Source organism: Pan troglodytes, chromosome 20, assembly GCF_028858775.2.
Source record: "Pan troglodytes isolate AG18354 chromosome 20, NHGRI_mPanTro3-v2.0_pri, whole genome shotgun sequence".
Classification (NCBI taxonomy): domain Eukaryota; kingdom Metazoa; phylum Chordata; class Mammalia; order Primates; family Hominidae; genus Pan; species Pan troglodytes.
The window spans coordinates 12,856,205-12,874,641 of record NC_072418.2 but is presented as its reverse complement, the minus strand read 5'-3'; the positions used below and the strand labels follow the sequence as shown (position 1 = coordinate 12,874,641).

Here is an 18,437-nt window from a genome sequence, read left to right as displayed (position 1 = left end):
ACTTTCTCCTCAAGTAGGAGATGCCTGTTTTGCCAAAATAGCACCAGCAGCTTTTTGCCCTAGATGAAAACTGAAAAGGACGAGTGCCCCTGCATAGACTTGGTCACATATCTGCTGGCCAAGTCAGAACTTTCTCCCCATGCCTGTCTTCTGATTCCAGGGTCACGGCGCTGTGGGAGGACAGCAGCAACGGGCAGATGTTTCACGCCCACTGGTTCTGCGCTGGGACAGACACAGTCCTCGGGGCCACGTCGGACCCTCTGGAGCTGTTCTTGGTGGATGAATGTGAGGACATGCAGCTTTCATATATCCACAGCAAAGTGAAAGTCATCTACAAAGCCCCCTCCGAAAACTGGGCCATGGAGGTGAGTGCCTGGTGTCCCTCGTGAGCCCCTGCCTTACCGTGGAGGGTCACTGCTGACGTGCGTTCTGTTTTGTTTTGATTTGTATTTTTTTAAATTTGTTTTGATTTGTTTTTTTTTTTTTTTTTTTTTTTGAGACTGAGTTTCGCTCTTGTTGCCCAGGCTGGAGTGCAATGGCCTGATCTCAGCTCACTGCAACCTCTAACTCCTGGGTTCAAGTGATTCTCCTGCCTCAGCCTCCCGAGTAGTTGGGATTACAGGCACCCACCATCACGTCCAGCTAATTTTTTGTATTTTTAGTAGAGACGGGGTTTCACCATGTTGGCCAGGCTGGTCTCGAACTCCTGACCTTAGGTGATCCACCCGCCTCGGCCTCCCATAGTGCTGGGAATACAGGCATGAGCCACTGCGCCTGGCCTGACACGCATTCTTATCTCCCAAGGGAGGCATGGATCCCGAGTCCCTGCTGGAGGGGGACGACGGGAAGACCTACTTCTACCAGCTGTGGTACGATCAAGACTACGCAAGATTTGAGTCCCCTCCAAAAACCCAGCCAACAGAGGACAACAAGTTCAAGTGAGCACTGGGGCTGGACTCGGGGTCAGCAGGCACTTTCAGCCCACATCGCTCCCTTTTCCCGTGTGCTTCCGTCTGGTTGGCTTCCGCCAACGGCCCCCCAGTTTGTGTCTCTTGCTCGTCAAAGGCCAGCCTGACTATGAATGATGCTCAAGTGTGTAGATGGCCTGGAGTTGCTTTAAGTGTGTGGATGACCTGGCGTTGTCTTTGTAAGAGGGTTCCCTACCCAGGAACAGGGTTCGTCTTCCCATTTCAAGACTTCCCGTGTGTTCTTCAGTGTGTGCCCAGCTCTTGCATGTTTTTGGCTGTTTCTTAGATATTTTCTCCTGTAAATGAGACCTTTTATTTGATTCTTTTCTTTCCTTTTTTTTTTTATTTTTTTTTGAGACGGAGTCTCGCTCTGTTGCCCAGGCTGGAGTGCAGTGGTGTGATCTTGGCTTACTGCAAACTCCGCCTCCCGGGTTCATGCCATTCTCCTGCCTCAGCCTCCTGAGTAGCTGGGACTACAGGCGCCCGCCACCACACCCGGCTAGTTTTTTGTATTTTTAGTAGAGACGAGGTTTCACTGTGTTAGCCAGGATGGTCTCGATCTCCTGACCTTGTGATCTGCCTGCCTTGGCCTCCCAAAGTGCGGGGATTACAGGCATGAGTCACCACACCTGTCCTCGATTCTTTTGTAACTGGGTGACTGCTTTGAGGGAAGCTTTTATTTTTTATTTTATTTTATTATTTTTTTTTTTTAATTTTTTTTTTTTTTTTTTTTTTTGAGACAGAGTTTCGCTTTTGTTGCCCAGGCTGGAGTGCAGTGGCTCAATCTTGGCCCACCACAACCTCTACCTCCTGGGTTCAAGCGATTCTTCTGCCTCAGCCTCCTGAGTAGCTGGGATTACAAGCATGGGCCACCATGCCCGGCTACTTTTTTTGTATTTTTAGTAGAGACGGGGTTTCTCCATGTTGGTCAGGCTGGTCTCGAACTCCCGACCTCAGGTGATCTACCTGCTTTGGCTTCCCAAAGTGCTGGGATTACAGGTGTGAGCCACCGTGCCCGGCGAGCTTTTATTTTTTAATGTCCAATGCCCCATGCCTTCTTTTTAACCTCCGTACCTCACTTGTTTCAACTAAAAGCAGCAGCCAGCACCCCCAGAGGAGCAGGTGGCAACCAGGGAAACCCAGGAGGCCAAGAGGGCTCCCCGGGGGCATCTGTGCTTCTCCCATAAGTCTCGTGCTAGCTTTGGCTTGATCTCTATTTTCATTTTATTTTTTACTTTTTTGAGATGGAGTTTCACTCTTGTCACCCAGGCTGGAGTGCAGTGGCACGATCTCGGCTCACTGCAACTTCCACCTCCTGGGTTCAAGCGATTCTCCTGCCTCAGCTTCCCAAGTAGCTGGGACTACGGGCGCCTGCCACCATGCTCAGCTAATTTTTGTATTTTTAGTAGAGACAGGGTTTCACTGTGTTGGCCAGGCTGGTCTGGAACTCCTGACCTTGGGTCATCTGCTCCCTTCAGGCTCCTAAAGTGCTGGGATTACAGGCATGAGCTACTGCACCCAACCTCATTTATTTATTTATTTATTTGTCACCCAACCTCTTTTATTTATTTATTTATTTATTTATCTGAGACAGGGTCTCACTCTGTCACCCAGGCTGGAATGCAGTGGTGTGGTCACAGCTCACTGTAGCCTCGACCTGCTGGGCTCAAGTGATCTTCCTGCCTCAGCCTCCTGAGTAGCTGGGACTGCAGGCATGCACCACCCTGCCTGGTTAATGTTTTAAAAATTTTTTGTAGAGACGGGGTCTCACTGTGTTGGCCAGGCTAGTCTCAAACTTCTGGGCTCAAGCGACCCTCCTGCCTTGGCCTCCCAAAGGGCTGGGATTACAGACATGAGCCACCATGCTGGGCCTTGATCTCTATTTTTAAGGCCATCTTCAGGTCTCCTTTAAGGGCTTACTAGTCAAGAATAATGTTGAATTTCCTCAAATACCTGTTGAGCCTTTATAGAGAGAACAGTAGGAGTCTCTGCTGGATGGAGTTCCTCACTGAGCCACTCGGGACTGTTGCTCGTGGTGTGTTCTTAACCATATTCTAGACCCTGTTCATTGATATCTTAGGGTTTTTGTGTCAATGACTCAAAAGTTGCCTGATTTTCTTGCTATGTTCTCTCTGGGCTTTGGTCTCAAATAAGTGCCTTCAAAATGTCAACACAAAGCACAAGAAAGCCACCTCTTCCTTCTAGCATCTGCAAATGTTTTTTCCTCTTGGTTGCCAGAGTCGTCTCTGGATTAAGCTGGCAGTAGCTGCTGCGGCCACTGCCGGCCACCTCAGGGCCTTATGTTTCTGTCCCTTTGTTTCCTTCAGATTCTGTGTGAGCTGTGCCCGTCTGGCTGAGATGAGGCAAAAAGAAATCCCCAGGGTCCTGGAGCAGCTCGAGGACCTGGATAGCCGGGTCCTCTACTACTCAGCCACCAAGAACGGCATCCTGTACCGAGTTGGTGATGGCGTGTACCTGCCCCCTGAGGCCTTCACGTTCAAGTAAGTGCCCCCTCGGAGCAGCCGGGGCCAGGGTGCTCCAGGCCGAGCCAGGCTGGCTTTGTGGTGTCCCCCTCCTTACAGACATTGCCAGTCCCTCCGCACCAGCTGTTGTCCTAGCCGTCACGTTGGCATAGGTGGCAAACAGACAACATAAATCGTGTAGACTGACCATGATGCTATTGCAGAGCAAAGCTGAGCGTAAAAGTCAACTCGCTGGTTTGGCTGGGTGTGGTTTCTCACACCTGTAATCCCAGCGCTTTGGGAGGCCGAGGCAGTGGGGAATCATCTGAGGTCAGGAGTCTGAGACCAGCCTGGCCAACACGGTGAAACCTCGTCTCTACTAAAAATACAAAAATTAGCTGGGTGTGGTGGTGCGCGCCTGTAGTCCCAGCTACTTGAGAGGCAGAGACAGGAGAATCACTTGAACCTGGGAGGCAGAGGTTGCAGTGAGCCAAGATCATGCCACTGCACTCCAGCCTGGGCAACAGAGTGTGACTCCGTCTCAAAAAAGAAAAAAAAAGAACTTACTGGCTAAAGCGCGAGGGACAGCTGGGGGCCCACCCCCAAGTTCTGCCTCTGCCCAAGGACACCTCCTCTCCCCTGCTGTGAAGTGGGAGAGTGGAATCTTGCCTGCTGGGGCTCGAAGGGTTGAGTGAGTTGAAAGTGCTCCATACAGTACCTGGCTTAAAGTAAAGGTTTAATGGACATGAGTTACCTCTTGGTTAGAGGGAATCACATCAGATGACTTCTCTGTGTCAGAGGATCGAGGCTCTTCCAGGAAAAACCTAAAGCCACAGATCGTTTCCACACTGATCCATTCTGTGTTTTTTCTAAGAATCAGCGTGTGGTTGGAATTACAGCCAACGTTTTCCAGATGCCTTCCCGGCTCACAATTCCATTTCCTTAGAGCCCCAGCTCCCTTGCCTTAGTTCAGTTACTGTGAATGATGAGAACTGGAGAAGCAGGGTCCCTCCAGCCTTGGCACAGTTGGGGCGCGTTACCCCCTCTGGTTGTCCTTGGTGGGAAGGGGACACCTCCCCGTAGTGTTTTCTGCCAGTTGCTCCTGGCAAAGTGGGAGAGTCAGCACAGAGACGCCTTTGGGGCCCGTCAGACTCCTGGGGGGCCTAGTGGGGAGAACGTGACAGCCGCCTTCCCTAACGGCAGGCCTTCTTCAAAGAACAGCTTTTCCACACTAGTCAGACCACACTCCCATTGTCCCAGGCCCTGTGTCGCCTTACACTGGCCTCCAGTGTCGCTTCTAGATCAGAGCCTTAGTCAGGGTAGCATAGGTTGTATCATAGCAACAACCCCAAATCACAGTGACTTAAAACCACAGAAGCTGGACTGGGTGCGGTGGCTCATGCCTGTCAGGAGTTCAAGACCAAGACTAGCCTGGCCGACATACCTGTCTCTACTAAAAATAAATTAGCCAGGGTTAGCTGGGTGTGGTGGTGGGCACCTGTAATCCCAGCTACTTGGGAGGCCGAGGCACGAGAATCGCTTGAACCTGGGAGGAGGAGTTGCAGTGAGCCGAGATCGTGCCACTGCACTCTAACCTGGGTGACAGAGTGAAACTCTCTCAACAAAAACCACGGTAGCCGCTGTCTCGCTCATACGAGGTGCCCATCACAGGTCAGCAGAGGACTCCGCCTGTTGTGTCCCTTGGATATCTGGGCCGCTGGAGTCAGAAGTTGCCAGTGTTTGAGCCCAAGGGAAAGCACACAGGACATTCCCCAGGCAGTGACATCCTCTTTGGTCACTTCTGCCCACGTCACATGCCAGGAAACACAAGATGCCAAGTGGTCGGGAGGCAGGAGCCTGGGGTATTTGAGCAGTGTCAGCCACCACCGTAGCCAGTAATGCTCAGAGGGTGAATGCGTGCTTCAAACTGTGAGACTAAATCTCCGGCTAAATCTTTTTTTTTTTTTTTTCTGTGAGATGGAGTCTTGCTCTGTCACACAGGCTGGAGTGCAGTGGCACAATCTCAGCTCACTGCAACCTCTGCCTCCTGGGTTCAAGCAATTCTCCTGCCTCAGCCTCCCAAGTAGCTGGAATTATAGGCATGTACCACCACACCCGGCTAATTTTTGTATTTTTAGTAGAGACGGGGTTTCACCATGTTGGCCAGGGTGGTCTCGAACTTCTGACCTTGTGGTCCACCTGCCTTGGTCTCCCAAAGTGCTGGGATTACAGGCGTGAGCCACAATGCCCAGCCTAAATCATTTCTTAGGGTACACACCTACCTTAATTCATCAGGTGCTTGACTTTAAATGGTTATTTTCACTGGTCAGTCATGCCTGACTGACCACTGCAAGGTGGAAGGTTCATTGATGTCAAGTGGGTGCTTCTCTGCAGCATCAAGCTGTCCAGTCCCGTGAAACGCCCACGGAAGGAGCCCGTGGACGAGGACCTGTACCCAGAGCACTACCGGAAATACTCCGACTACATCAAAGGCAGCAACCTGGATGCCCCTGAGCCCTACCGAATTGGCCGGATCAAAGAGATCTTCTGTCCCAAGAAGAGCAACGGCAGGCCCAATGAGACTGACATCAAAATCCGGGTCAACAAGTTCTACAGGTCAGCAGAGGCCTCTGTTCTTCCATGAGGCCACAGACTCTTCTAGAAGGCTCTGCCTGAAACAAGGTTGTGGCATAGCACCCACAGTTGTTCTAAGAGTTAGGTTGAAGTAGCTGTTTTTCCAAGTGTTTCTGATTATCGGTGGGCACTGATAATGACTAGAATTCTAGTTCCCAGCCCTCACTTTTAGGTCCTTATTTTAATGTTGCAGAGCCCTTTTTCCAAAAGAAATCCTTAAGCTGGCTGGGCACTGTAGCTCACGCCTCTAATCCTAGCACTTTGGGAGGCTGAGGCAGGAAGATCACTTGAGTCCAGGAGTTCAAGACCAGCTTGAGGAAACGTAGTGAGACCCCGGCCCTACCAAAAAAAAAAAAAAAAAAGACTAGCTGGGCGTGGTGGCACACGCCTGTAATCCCAGCTACTTGGGAGGCTGAGGCTGAAGGGATCACTCAAACCCAGGAATTTGAGGCCGTAGTGAGCCATGATCCCACCACTGCACTCCGGCCTGGGTGACAGCCAGACCCTGTGTCAAAAGAAAAAACGGGTAGAGTGCCTGGGCACCCCCAGAGAACCTCCCAAGCTCCATCTATGACTGTCCAGGTTCTGTCCCGCTGTCCCCACCTCTTCCCAGGTCCTCCTTTCTGTCTCTGGGATTTTTTCTCTTTCCTAAGCTTTTGGCCTATTACGTTTTCTTTTTCTAAGACCCGAGTAACTTGCGGTGATTAGGCATTAACCTGAAACTAGCCTGTACAGGAAGCTATACACTTGCCTCACCTGTTAGCTAACATAGATCAAAGATTTCCTGAAGCCTTTGTAATAACAGGAAATAAAACAAGGGCTCTGAGTGGTACAGGTGAGAGAAACACACTCGAGAGGCTGCTACCGGCAGGCAGACACAGCAGGGCAGGGCCAGGCGTGCAGAGCAAGCAGCCAAGCTGACCTAATGGTTGGGGGGTCTCTACCCGGTGGTTTCCTAATTGGGGGCGAATCTACCTTGCAGTTCCCTCATTTGGGGAGGGGATATCTTTACCTGCGGTTCCCTAAGTAGGGGGGTCTTGACCCTATGACTCCCTAACTGGGGGGGTCTTTACCCTGCGGTTCCATAACTGAGGGGTCTTTACCCTGCGGTTCCCAACTGGGTCGGGGGTCATTACCTGGCGGTTCCCTAATTGTGGGGGAATCTACCTTGCAGTTCCCTAATGTGAGGAGGGGATATCTTTACCCTGTGATTCCCTTACTGGGAGGGGTCTTTACCCTGCGATTCCCTAACTTGGGGGATCTTTACCCTGCGGTTCCCTAACTTGGGGGGGGGGTCTTTACCCTGCGGTTCCCTAACTAGGGGGGGTCTTTACCCAGCAGTTCCCTAAATGGGGGGAGTCTACCTTGCAGTTCCCCAGTGTGGGGAGGAGATATCTTTACCCTGCAGTTCCCTAACTGAGGGGGTCTTTACCCTGCGGTTCTCGAACTAGGGGGTCTTTACCCTGCAGTTCCCTAACTGGCAGGGATTCCTTACCCTGTGGTTCCCTAACTGGGGGGGGTCTTTACCTGGTGTCTCCCTAACTGGGGGTGTCTTTACCTGGTGGTTCCCTAACTGCGGGGGGTCTTTACCCAGCAGTTCCCTGAGCACCCCAGGAACATGGTACTGTTTAATTCAGCATAAGCTCACCACAAAGGAGAGCTCCTAACGAGGCCTCTCCCGCTCGCAGGCCTGAGAACACCCACAAGTCCACTCCAGCGAGCTACCACGCAGACATCAACCTGCTCTACTGGAGCGACGAGGAGGCCGTGGTGGACTTCAAGGCTGTGCAGGGCCGCTGCACCGTGGAGTATGGGGAGGACCTGCCCGAGTGCGTCCAGGTGTACTCCATGGGCGGCCCCAACCGCTTCTACTTCCTCGAGGTGGTGCCCCTGCTTGCTAGAGGGAAGGCTTCGGGGTCAAAGTTGGCCAGAAGGAGTCTGATGTCGGGTTATACACAAGGCGGCTTGGCTGCAGGGTTTCAGCTTTTGTAAGAAGTGGGTGGTTGGCTGACGTGAAGCTGTTCTGCAGGAGCTTTACGGGGGTCTGAGCAGGGTTCTCCAGAGCACAAGTTGTATGAGATTCAAGTGGTCCTGGAGTTTAACACTCCTGGTTTTTAAAAAGTACGTCATTAGAGAACCTAACGTTTTAGTGTCTTGGTGCAACTGAACGTTGAGGACCATGAGGCAGCTTCCACCAGCCTGACTGGTGTCTTAGTATGAGTTGGAGAAGGTGCCCCTGCTCCTGGGTCCCTTGGGCCAGGCGCCTACGTCCAGGCCCAGCCCACATGCCTGTGCAGGTGGCCCTGGAGAGGGCCCACGAGTCAGCTGATGAAGCTCATGACTTGTAAATTGTTGGGGCTTGGCCTTTCCGTGTTGTTATCTTAAAACGATACATCCACGTTCTCCCAGGCTTGGATGAGGATAGCCCAATTGGACAGCAGATTCTGCATAGCACTTTTTCCTGTTCTAGAAAGGTACTCTCAAGTGCTTGTAATAGGCATTTCAGTGTCAGCCAGATCAAATGTTAGCATTAATAAAATGTATTGTTTTAAGTTTCTATTGTAGCAAAGTCAAACTACTCTTATTGGTGGCTAATTGGTCATGGCCCCACTGAGGGAGAAATTAAGTGACTATCAAATTGCCTTCTTACTAGTCTGCGTTAGAGAGGGGACAGTGCGTTTCTCTCCCAAACGATTGCAGTTCTCTCCTTTTCAGGCCTATAATGCAAAGAGCAAAAGCTTTGAAGATCCTCCCAACCATGCCCGTAGCCCTGGAAACAAAGGGAAGGGCAAGGGAAAAGGTACGTCATTGTATGAGTTTCTTTTCAAGTTATTCTTCTGTAACTTGGAGGCTGCCTGTGAATCCCTCAGTGTAAAACCACCTCTGGTGTTACTGACTCTGGGACAGCGAGGCCGCCTGAGTTAACAAGGCCCTTGAGAGCAAGGTGGACTTGGACTCTGAGGATCGGGTTTAGCCTCTGGCCTCTCTTCCCCAGGGAAGGGCAAGCCCAAGTCCCAAGCCTGTGAGCCGAGCGAGCCAGAGATAGAGATCAAGCTGCCCAAGCTGCGGACCCTGGACGTGTTTTCTGGCTGCGGGGGGTTGTCGGAGGGATTCCACCAAGCAGGTGAGCGCCCGTAGGCTCCATCTCTGAATACCTGGTGAGCCCAGACCGGGCAGGTGCTACCTGAAACGACTTCCAACCCCGGTCACCTTCCTGACTCAAGAATCTCCTTCCAAGGCCAGGCATGGTGGCGCACGCCTGTAATCCCAGCACTTTGGGAGGCCGAGGTGGGTGGATCACGAGGTCAGGAGTTTGAGACCATCCTGGCCAACATGGTGAAACCCCGTCTCTGATAAGAATACAAAAATTAGCTGGGTGTGGTGGTGTGTGCCTGTAGTCCCAGCTACTCAGGAGGCTGAGGTGGGAGAATCGCTTGAACCTGGGAGGCAGAGCTTGCAGTGAGCCAAGATCACACCACTGCACTCCAGCCTGGGTGACAGAGCGAGACTCCATCTCAAAAAAAAAAAAAAAATCTTCTGGAGAGTTGAAAGCATGGCTTCGTGCTTGATCTGCCAGGCATCTCTGACACGTTGTGGGCCATCGAGATGTGGGACCCCGCGGCCCAGGCGTTCCGGCTGAACAACCCCGGCTCCACAGTGTTCACAGAGGACTGCAACATCCTGCTGAAGCTGGTCATGGCTGGGGAGACCACCAACTCCCGCGGCCAGCGGCTGCCCCAGAAGGGAGACGTGGAGATGCTGTGCGGCGGGCCGCCCTGCCAGGGCTTCAGCGGCATGAACCGCTTCAATTCGCGCACCTACTCCAAGTTCAAAAACTCTCTGGTGGTTTCCTTCCTCAGGTAAACGGGTAGAAGCCCCCCAGTGTTGCCAGACGGCCCGGGGCTGTGCCACATGTCAGCAGTGGTCATTTTCGCCCTGCACTGAGGCCTCTGCCCCCCGGAAGCTCACAGCTCAGCTCTCACCAGGGAGAGACTTTGATAACATTCGTGAGGGGCTTCCGGCACAGTGGGTCATTTCTTCCCTCTGTCTGTGGAGGTGACTCCTGCAGTCTCTCCTGCCCCCTACAGCTACTGCGACTACTACCGGCCCCGGTTCTTCCTCCTGGAGAATGTCAGGAACTTTGTCTCCTTCAAGCGCTCCATGGTCCTGAAGCTCACCCTCCGCTGCCTGGTCCGCATGGGCTATCAGTGCACCTTCGGCGTGCTGCAGGTGGGCCCCGGGGCTGGGGCGGGCAGACAGATGTGGCCAGCACGTGACCCGGCCAGCAGCCAGCCATCCCTTACTGAAGGCAGGGTTCAATGGCACAGGCCTGCCATCCAGGCAGCAGAGGCTGGCATGGTGCTCTGTCCCACTGGCGGAGTCAGGGGAGATGCGTGCTCAGCCGGCCCCCAGCAAGTCCACCGCTAGTGTCTCTTGAGCTGTGTTCTCGAACATACCTGGGAGGGCTGGCTACAATGGGCTTCTCGCCATGCAGCTCCTGGCTCCTTTCCCTCGATGGGGAAGGGTGAGCAGCCCACCATGGAGCACTGTGGAATGGCTGAGTCTGCACAGAGGGGGAGGGGAAGTGAGGTACGCAGAGCCATGTGTAGGCGGCAGCTGTTCGATTGGTTTAAAAGACAGTTTTGCTCTGGGTAACTGCGCACACAAACCCCCACAGATGGCCGAGGGTTGCACTCCACGTGGCTGTGTCTGCAGGGACAGGGATGGACATAGTCTGTGGGGCCCAGGCCTTATCTGAAAAGCATCCCCCATCCTCTCTGTATCAGCTCAGCAATTGAGGGCATAATTAAAAATGAAACAGCTATCCAGATGCTAGCACAGGATGTCTGCCTAAGCGGGCAAGCACTTGGCTACCCGGTCCCCTAGCTCAGCCTCAGGGCGACTCAGGCTCACCAGACAAGACTTGTTGCAGCCACGTTCTCTGTCCTTGTGACCACAGCCATCAGGGAAGCGACAGGGCTCCTGGTCTCCAGTGTTCTCCCCGAGTGCTAAGACCTTGGGGCCCTTGCAGTGCTTTCAGAGCTGGCCGGACTTCCCCGCAGGGTTCGCTCCCACCTTCCCCAGTGGCTGCCCCCTGGGCTCAGCTGCTTTTGTTCTTTATCTGCTCCAAACTCCTCTGACCAGGAGCACGCCTGCTGAGGTAACTGGGGATTTCCGCAAGCGCGCTCCGCATTGGCCAGCCACTCCCGACACAGGCTGCTGACCCTGGGCCTGGGTCTGGACAGTCCAGTTGGGAGTGTCCCACTGACGGTGGGGTTGTCTGTCCTTCTCCCCCACAGGCCGGTCAGTACGGCGTGGCCCAGACACGGAGGCGGGCCATCATCCTGGCCGCGGCCCCTGGAGAGAAGCTTCCTCTGTTCCCGGAGCCACTGCACGTGTTTGCTCCCCGGGCCTGCCAGCTGAGTGTGGTGGTGGATGACAAGAAGTTTGTGAGCAACATAACCAGGTAGGTGGCCCCCGTCGCTCCTCCACACACTGCCGAGCAGGCCTCAGTAGCTCATGGGGCCCGTGAGTGCTCCCTGGTGAGGCTTGGGGAGGAGAGGATGGTACAGCATCTGCCCTGCCACACAGTGCTCTGCCACATGGCACTCTGCCACCTGTGGTCTCCAGTTCTGACCCTGCATCATCTGCTTCCCTAGTAGATAGCATGTGCAGAGCGGCCGGCCGCATGCTTGGCTGTGGTCATCCACAAAGCCCACGCCATAGCCCCATCCCCCCTTCCAGATGGCATCCAGGCACACTGCCACCCATGTGACCTCGGGCAGTGCTGTGATCTCGGGAGAAGGCCATCTGAGCAGGCAGGGGGTGGCACCTGTGACGAGGGGACAGCTGCTGCGTGCATCTCCAGAGGTGTTGACCTCCTCCTCTGTTGCAGGTTGAGCTCGGGTCCTTTCCGGACCATCACGGTGCGAGACACGATGTCCGACCTGCCGGAGGTGCGGAATGGAGCCTCGGCACTGGAGATCTCCTACAACGGGGAGCCTCAGTCCTGGTTCCAGAGGCAGCTCCGGGGCGCACAGTACCAGCCCATCCTCAGGGACCACATCTGTAAGGTAATGGCACCCCGACAGAGCGGCTCCTCCTCGAGGCCCAGCCCAGCAGCCTCGTGGGAACAGTCAGCCTGCCCAAGACTCGGGAGACATGGAATCTGATCCCAGGCTCCTCCTCCCGAGTCCTCAGCCTTTGTGTGACCCCTGGCCTCTCTTGCATGGTCATGGGAAGTGTCAGAGCTCCCGCAGTCCTGGACTTGGTCTGGAATGGTGTCAAGCCACTGCCCACCCACCACTGCCTTCCCCCTTGCTGCCTCTCCCTGCATGTTTTCCCAAGATGCCAAGACCAGCCCTTTCACCATCCCCTGGCACCACTCCCCTTCCCCCACCCTAAAGGCTCCGCTTAGATTCCCACGCTCTCCTACACCTGCGCTGCCTCCGGTCCCTGCCATGGCCTCGAGCCAAGTGCGATATCCCTGACTGTCTCTTTCCCGATGGGCGTGAGCCCCAGGGGGCTTCCTGGTCACCATGGTGTTCCCAGCACCCAGCCCACCATGGATGCTTGGATGCTGCTCACATGAGGTGACAGCTGGGCCCCCCACACTCTTTCAGGACATGAGTGCATTGGTGGCCGCCCGCATGCGGCACATCCCCTTGGCCCCAGGGTCAGACTGGCGCGATCTGCCCAACATTGAGGTGCGGCTCTCGGACGGCACCATGGCCAGGAAGCTGCGGTATACCCACCATGACAGGAAGAACGGCCGCAGCAGCTCTGGGGCCCTCCGTGGGGTCTGCTCCTGCGTGGAAGGTGGGGCCTGTAGGTTGTGGTTCCCGGTGGGCTGAGGGGAAGGAAGGCAGAGCCCTGGGCCTTTGGCCTGTGAACCTGGAGGCCAGGGCAGGGCACAGACACACCAAGCCTGGGTGTCCCAGAGAAGGTAGCTGCTGACCATGTTGAGTAGTAAAAGCAGGCTGGGTTCATGACCCACACCTATAATCCCAACACTTTGGGAAACCAAGGCGGGAGGATCACTTGAGCCTGGGAGGTTGAGGAGGCTACAGTGAGCTGTGATTGTGCCATTGCACTCCAGCCTGGGAGACAGAGTGAGACCCTGTCTCTAAAAAGAAAAAAAAAAAACAGTAAATAAATAATAAAAGCAGGTCAGGCACGATGGCTCACCTCTGTAATCCCAGCACTTTGGGAGGCCAAGGCAGGCAGATCACTTGAGATCAGGAGCTCGAGATCAGCCTGCCCAACATGGTGAAACCCCATCTCTATTAAAACTACAAAAATTAGCCAGGCGTGGTGTCGCACGCCTATAATCCCAGCTATTTGGGAGGCTGAGGCAGGAGAATCGCTTGAACCCCATAGGCAGAGGTTGCAGTGAGCCAAGATCATGCCATTGCACTCCAGCCTGGGCAACAGAGCGAGACATATAGTACTAATAATAAAAACAGTGCCCAGAGAACGAGGATTGTTGGCTGCTCCACCCCAGGGGGCCCCTTGCACAGGAGGTGCCATCTCTGCCTCCCAAAGCTCTTAAGAGCCACTGTCCCAAGCCTATACCCCATCCCACAACTGCAGCCTCATCACTGTCCTGTCTTCCAGCCGGCAAAGCCTGCGACCCCGCAGCCAGGCAGTTCAACACCCTCATCCCCTGGTGCCTGCCCCACACCGGGAACCGGCACAACCACTGGGCTGGCCTCTATGGAAGGCTCGAGTGGGACGGCTTCTTCAGCACAACCGTCACCAACCCCGAGCCCATGGGCAAGCAGGTAGGTGGGGAGGGGGCATCCGAGGGCCTGGGTCAGGCCCTGTACTTGGTGGCCTAACTAAGTGGAAGTGTGGGTTTAGCCAAGTGGGGGACAGCACCCCAGGACCCCAGGCACCTGGCCTCTGCCTCCTGCCCCTCCATGTCCACGGGACAAGCTCATAGGCCAAGGCCATGGCCGGATGCTGCCACAGTGCCATTTCCCTCCCTGTCCCCGACGGTGACCCGGCCTGGGTGCTACTGCCCTCGCCCACCGCGCCTCTTTCCCCCAGGGCCGCGTGCTCCACCCAGAGCAGCACCGTGTGGTGAGCGTGCGGGAGTGTGCCCGCTCCCAGGGCTTCCCTGACACCTACCGGCTCTTCGGCAACATCCTGGACAAGCACCGGCAGGTCAGTGGGGTGGCGCCCGCTGGGTCTGGACAGGAAGGAGGCTTCTGTGCCTGTCACCAGGTGGGGCTGGGGCCAGCGCAGTCACTTCCGGGAGGATGCCTGCTGGCTGCCGGCTAGCCCCAGCACTCTCAGTGGGAAGACGGCCCACAGGAGGGACAGTGCTGAGACATCCGAGTCAGGCTGCGTCCCTATGCTGGTTCCTTACTGTTTGTTTTTGAGGCAGAGATTGAGCCAGAAGGACAGTCCGTCGCGCTAAAGGAGCAGGCTAAAACCCATGGTGGCGACAGCTCACTCGCTGTAGGTTCAAATGAACTAGCACCTTAATTCCTACCTGCTTCTCAGGTGTCGGGTTGGCTTAACGAGTTAGTCTATGAGTTAGTCTTAGTTAAGTGTATTTTCATCAACATAGGGCACGCGCATTGCTTAAAAACCAGTGTCCACGGTTCTTGTGAAAACCACATTTCACCCCTCCCCCCGAATCTGGTTCTCGGGAAGCAGCCACTCTCTTTTTTTTTTGAGATGGAGCTTTGTTCTTTCGCCCAGGCTGGAGTGAAGTGGCGTGATCTCAGCTCACCGCAACTTCCACCCCCCTGGTTTTAAGTGATTCTCCTGCCTCAGCCTCTTGAGTAGCTGGGATTACAGTCATGTGCTACCACACCCGGCTAATTTTTGTATTTTTAGTAGAGATGGGGTTTCACCATGTTGGCCAGGCTGGTCCCGAACTCTTGACCTCAGGTGATCCGCCTGCCTCGGCCTCCCAAAGTGCTGGGATTACAGGCATGAGCCACTGCGCCGGCCAGGGAAGCAGCCATTCTTAACTGGGAGCTAAACATGTCTAGGTGGCCCATTTGTCTTTTTTTTTTTTTTTTTTTTTTTTTTTTCTGAGACAGGGTCTCACTCTGTCCCCTAGGCTGGAGTGCAGTGACATGATCTCTGCCCACTGCAACCTCCACCTCCAGGGTTCAAGTGATTCTCCTGCCTCAGCCTCCTGAGTAGCTGGGATTACAGGCATGTGCCACAATGCCCAGCTAATTAGTTTTTGTACTTTTAGTAGAGACGGGGTTTCACCATGTTGGCGAGGCTGCTCTCGAACTCCTGGCCTCAACTAATCCACCCGCCTTGGCCTCCCAAAGTGCTGGGATTACAGGCATGAGCCACTGCTCCCAGCCCCACGTGTCTTTGTCTCAAGTCTTTCTGAAGCTCTTCAAAGGCCCAGTGACTTGTGGCTGTGGGGCGGGATGATGGGCCAGTTGGAGGGTCCAGGGATCTTGTGTTGGAAGGGTTTTGGGCCCATGTGAGCAGGACCAGAACCCTTCCCCAAGGGGTGCAATGCCCAGGTTGTTCTCCATCTGAGCAGGGGCTGGCAGTACACCTGCCCCCGGGCCTTGGGCCTGGGTGTCCACATCAGGCATTGCCCTTCTCCCCTCCCGCAGGTGGGCAACGCCGTGCCACCGCCCCTGGCCAAAGCCATTGGCTTGGAGATCAAGCTTTGTATGTTGGCCAAAGCCCGAGAGAGTGCCTCAGGTATGGTGGGGTGGGCCAGGCTTCCTCTGGGGCCTGACTGCCCTCTGGGGGTACATGTGGGGGCAGTTGCTGGCCACCGCTTTGGGCTCTGGGACTCAGGCGGGTCACCTACCCACGTTCGTGGCCCCATCTTTCTCAAGGGGCTGCTGTGAGGATTGAGTGAGTTGCACGTGTCGAGTGCTTAGAGCAGGCGTGCTGCACACAGCAGGCCTTTGGTCAGGTTGGCTGCTGGGCTGGCCCTGGGGCCGTTTCCCTCACTCCTGCTCGGTGAATTTGGCTCAGCAGGCACCTGCCTCAGCTGCTCACTTGAGCCTCTGGGTCTAGAAACCTCTGGGAACCGTTTGAGGAGTGTTCAGTCTCCGTGAACGTTCCCTTAGCACTCTGCCACTTATTGGGTCGGCTGTTAACATCAGTACGTTAACGTTTCCTGACGGTCCATGTCTGTTACTCACCTGTCAAGTGGCGTGACACCGGGCGTGTTCCCCAGAGTGACTTTTCCTTTTATTTCCCTTCAGCTAAAATAAAGGAGGAGGAAGCTGCTAAGGACTAGTTCTGCCCTCCCGTCACCCCTGTTTCTGGCACCAGGAATCCCCAACATGCACTGATGTTGTGTTTTTAACATGTCAATCTGTCCGTTCACATGTGTGGTACATGGTGTTTGTGGCCTTGGCTGACATGAAGCTGTTGTGTGAGGTTCGCTTATCAACTAATGATTTAGTGATCAAATTGTGCAGTACTTTGTGCATTCTGGATTTTAAAAGTTTTTTATTATGCATTATATCAAATCTACCACTGTATGAGTGGAAATTAAGACTTTATGTAGTTTTTATATGTTGTAATATTTCTTCAAATAAATCTCTCCTATAAACCACCCTGGGTGGGTATTCGTGATTTGCACGGGACTTCTGGCTGAGGTCAGACAGGAGTAAGCTCTTCCATGCTGAAGGCGACCCACATGGAGTTTGAAGCTAGCACGTTTGAAGCTAGACACTCCGTGTGTCTGTCTGTTTGTTCAGAACTGAGTCATGTGAGTTGATCCCCATGACATGCAAATGGAACTTGCTAGTGTAGCTTCCAGGAAAGCCTTTTAAAGGAAGTCTTGGCTGGCCTTCCCCATGGCTGGTAGGCCTTCTTTGGTCTGAAGTGGGTTGTGATGCCTGGCAGTGGAGCAGCCATCCTGTGACCATGAGGCAGAGCTCTGTGCTGCAACTGGTGGAATAAGGAGAGAGGAGTCACCACTGAGCTGCCCTTGGAGCCCCGGCCACCCTATCCCCAAGCAAAACCTCTTCTTTAGTTGGGTTTTTTTTCTTTCCAAAGATTTTTTTTTTTTTTTTTTTTTTTTTGAGACAGTCTTGCTCTGTTGCTCAGGCTGTAGTGCAGTGGGGCAGTCTCCGTTCAACACAGCCTCTGCCTCCTGGGTTCAAGAAATTCTCCTGCCTCAGCCTCCCGAGTAGCTGGGATTGTAGGCGCCCATCACCACGCCCAGCTAATTTTTGTATTTTTAGTAGAGACGATGTTTCACCATGTTGGCCAGGCTGGTCTTGAAATCCTGACATGATCCGCCCACCTGGACCTCCCAAAGTGCTGGGTTACAGGTGTGATCCACTGCACCCAGCCTCCCATTAGCTTTTTTTTTTTTTTTTTGAGACAGTTTCGTTCTTGTTGCCCAGGCTGGAGTGCGGTGGCACGATCTCTGCTCACTGCAACCTCCGCCTCCCAGGTTCAAGTGATTCTCCTGCCTCAGCCTCCCAAGTAGCTGGGATTACAGGCATGCGCCATCACACCCAACTAATTTTGTATTTTTAGTAGAGCCGGGGTTTCTCCATGTTGGTCAGGGTGGTCTCAAACTCCCGACCTCAGGCGATCTGCCTGCCTCGGCCTCCCAAAGTGCTGGGATTATAGGTGTGAGCCACCATGCCTGGCCAGCATTTTTTAATAGTGACATAACACTTCTGTGTGTCCTGTGGCCACTGGATGTACCCTTTCTCTGTGATGGCCACATGACTGTCTTTGCTGGGAGCTCCCTGGGCATTTGGGATGACTGCCCCTGCTCAGTCATCCTGGCTCATCATGTCTGTGCCATACAGAGACCTCCCATTTTTAGGAAGTCAATTTATATTTGTCACTCTTAGTTTTTTGTAGCCTGTTTATTTTTGAGACGGATTCTCACTCTGTCGCCCAGGCTGGAGTGCAGTGGTGTGATCTCTGCTCACCACAACCTCCGCCTCCCGGGTTTAAGCAATTCTCCTGCCTCAGCCTCCCAAGTAGCAGGGATTGAGTAGCTGGGATTACAGGCGCCTGCCACTACATCTGGTTAATTTTTGTTAATTTAGTAGAGACAGGGTTTTGCCGTGTTGGCCAGGATGGTCTTGAACTCCTGACCTCAAGTGATCCTCCCGCCTTGGCCTCCCAAAGTGCTGGCATTACAAGCATGAGTCACCGTGCCCGGCCTTTGTAGCCTATTTAGAAACGCCTTCCCTCCCCCCACCAAGAGATCTTAAACATGTATCTTCTTCCACATTTCTGACATTCCCATTTTAACACATGAATCACTTTTGTAAGGACTAAAAATGGGGATCTCAGCTTATTTTTTGAATAAGACTGATAGCAAATGCACACAGCAAAGTACAACAGCTCAGCTTGACATATGGTAAAGTTCCCCCATCCGAGATTTTTTTTA

At 53.9% G+C, this 18,437-nt stretch overlaps 1 protein-coding gene across 18 annotated transcripts in view; it reads left to right on the top strand.

Annotated features, from left to right (window-relative positions):
- Positions 1–16,628, top strand: part of DNMT1 (DNA methyltransferase 1) — a 62,053-nt gene extending 45,425 nt beyond the window's left edge. For 11 of the 18 annotated variants that reach the window (XM_009434668.2, XM_009434667.3, XM_016934968.4 and 8 more), the window contains 16 exons: positions 161–365; positions 805–938; positions 3,296–3,469; positions 5,825–6,046; positions 7,753–7,945; positions 8,780–8,864; positions 9,060–9,188; positions 9,642–9,924; positions 10,153–10,294; positions 11,365–11,531; positions 11,961–12,138; positions 12,688–12,892; positions 13,682–13,848; positions 14,117–14,233; positions 15,667–15,757; positions 16,273–16,628. In XM_009434668.2, coding sequence (XP_009432943.1) covers positions 161–365; positions 805–938; positions 3,296–3,469; positions 5,825–6,046; positions 7,753–7,945; positions 8,780–8,864; positions 9,060–9,188; positions 9,642–9,924; positions 10,153–10,294; positions 11,365–11,531; positions 11,961–12,138; positions 12,688–12,892; positions 13,682–13,848; positions 14,117–14,233; positions 15,667–15,757; positions 16,273–16,307 — 2,527 coding nt within the window. In that variant the 3' untranslated portion in view covers positions 16,308–16,628. The remainder of the gene's footprint in view (positions 1–160; positions 366–804; positions 939–3,295; positions 3,470–5,824; positions 6,047–7,752; positions 7,946–8,779; positions 8,865–9,059; positions 9,189–9,641; positions 9,925–10,152; positions 10,295–11,364; positions 11,532–11,960; positions 12,139–12,687; positions 12,893–13,681; positions 13,849–14,116; positions 14,234–15,666; positions 15,758–16,272) is intronic. The other 7 variants (XM_001163764.4, XM_063800535.1, XM_512361.7 and 4 more) reach the window with 1 other exon arrangement.
- Positions 16,629–18,437: the final 1,809 nt, after the last annotated feature.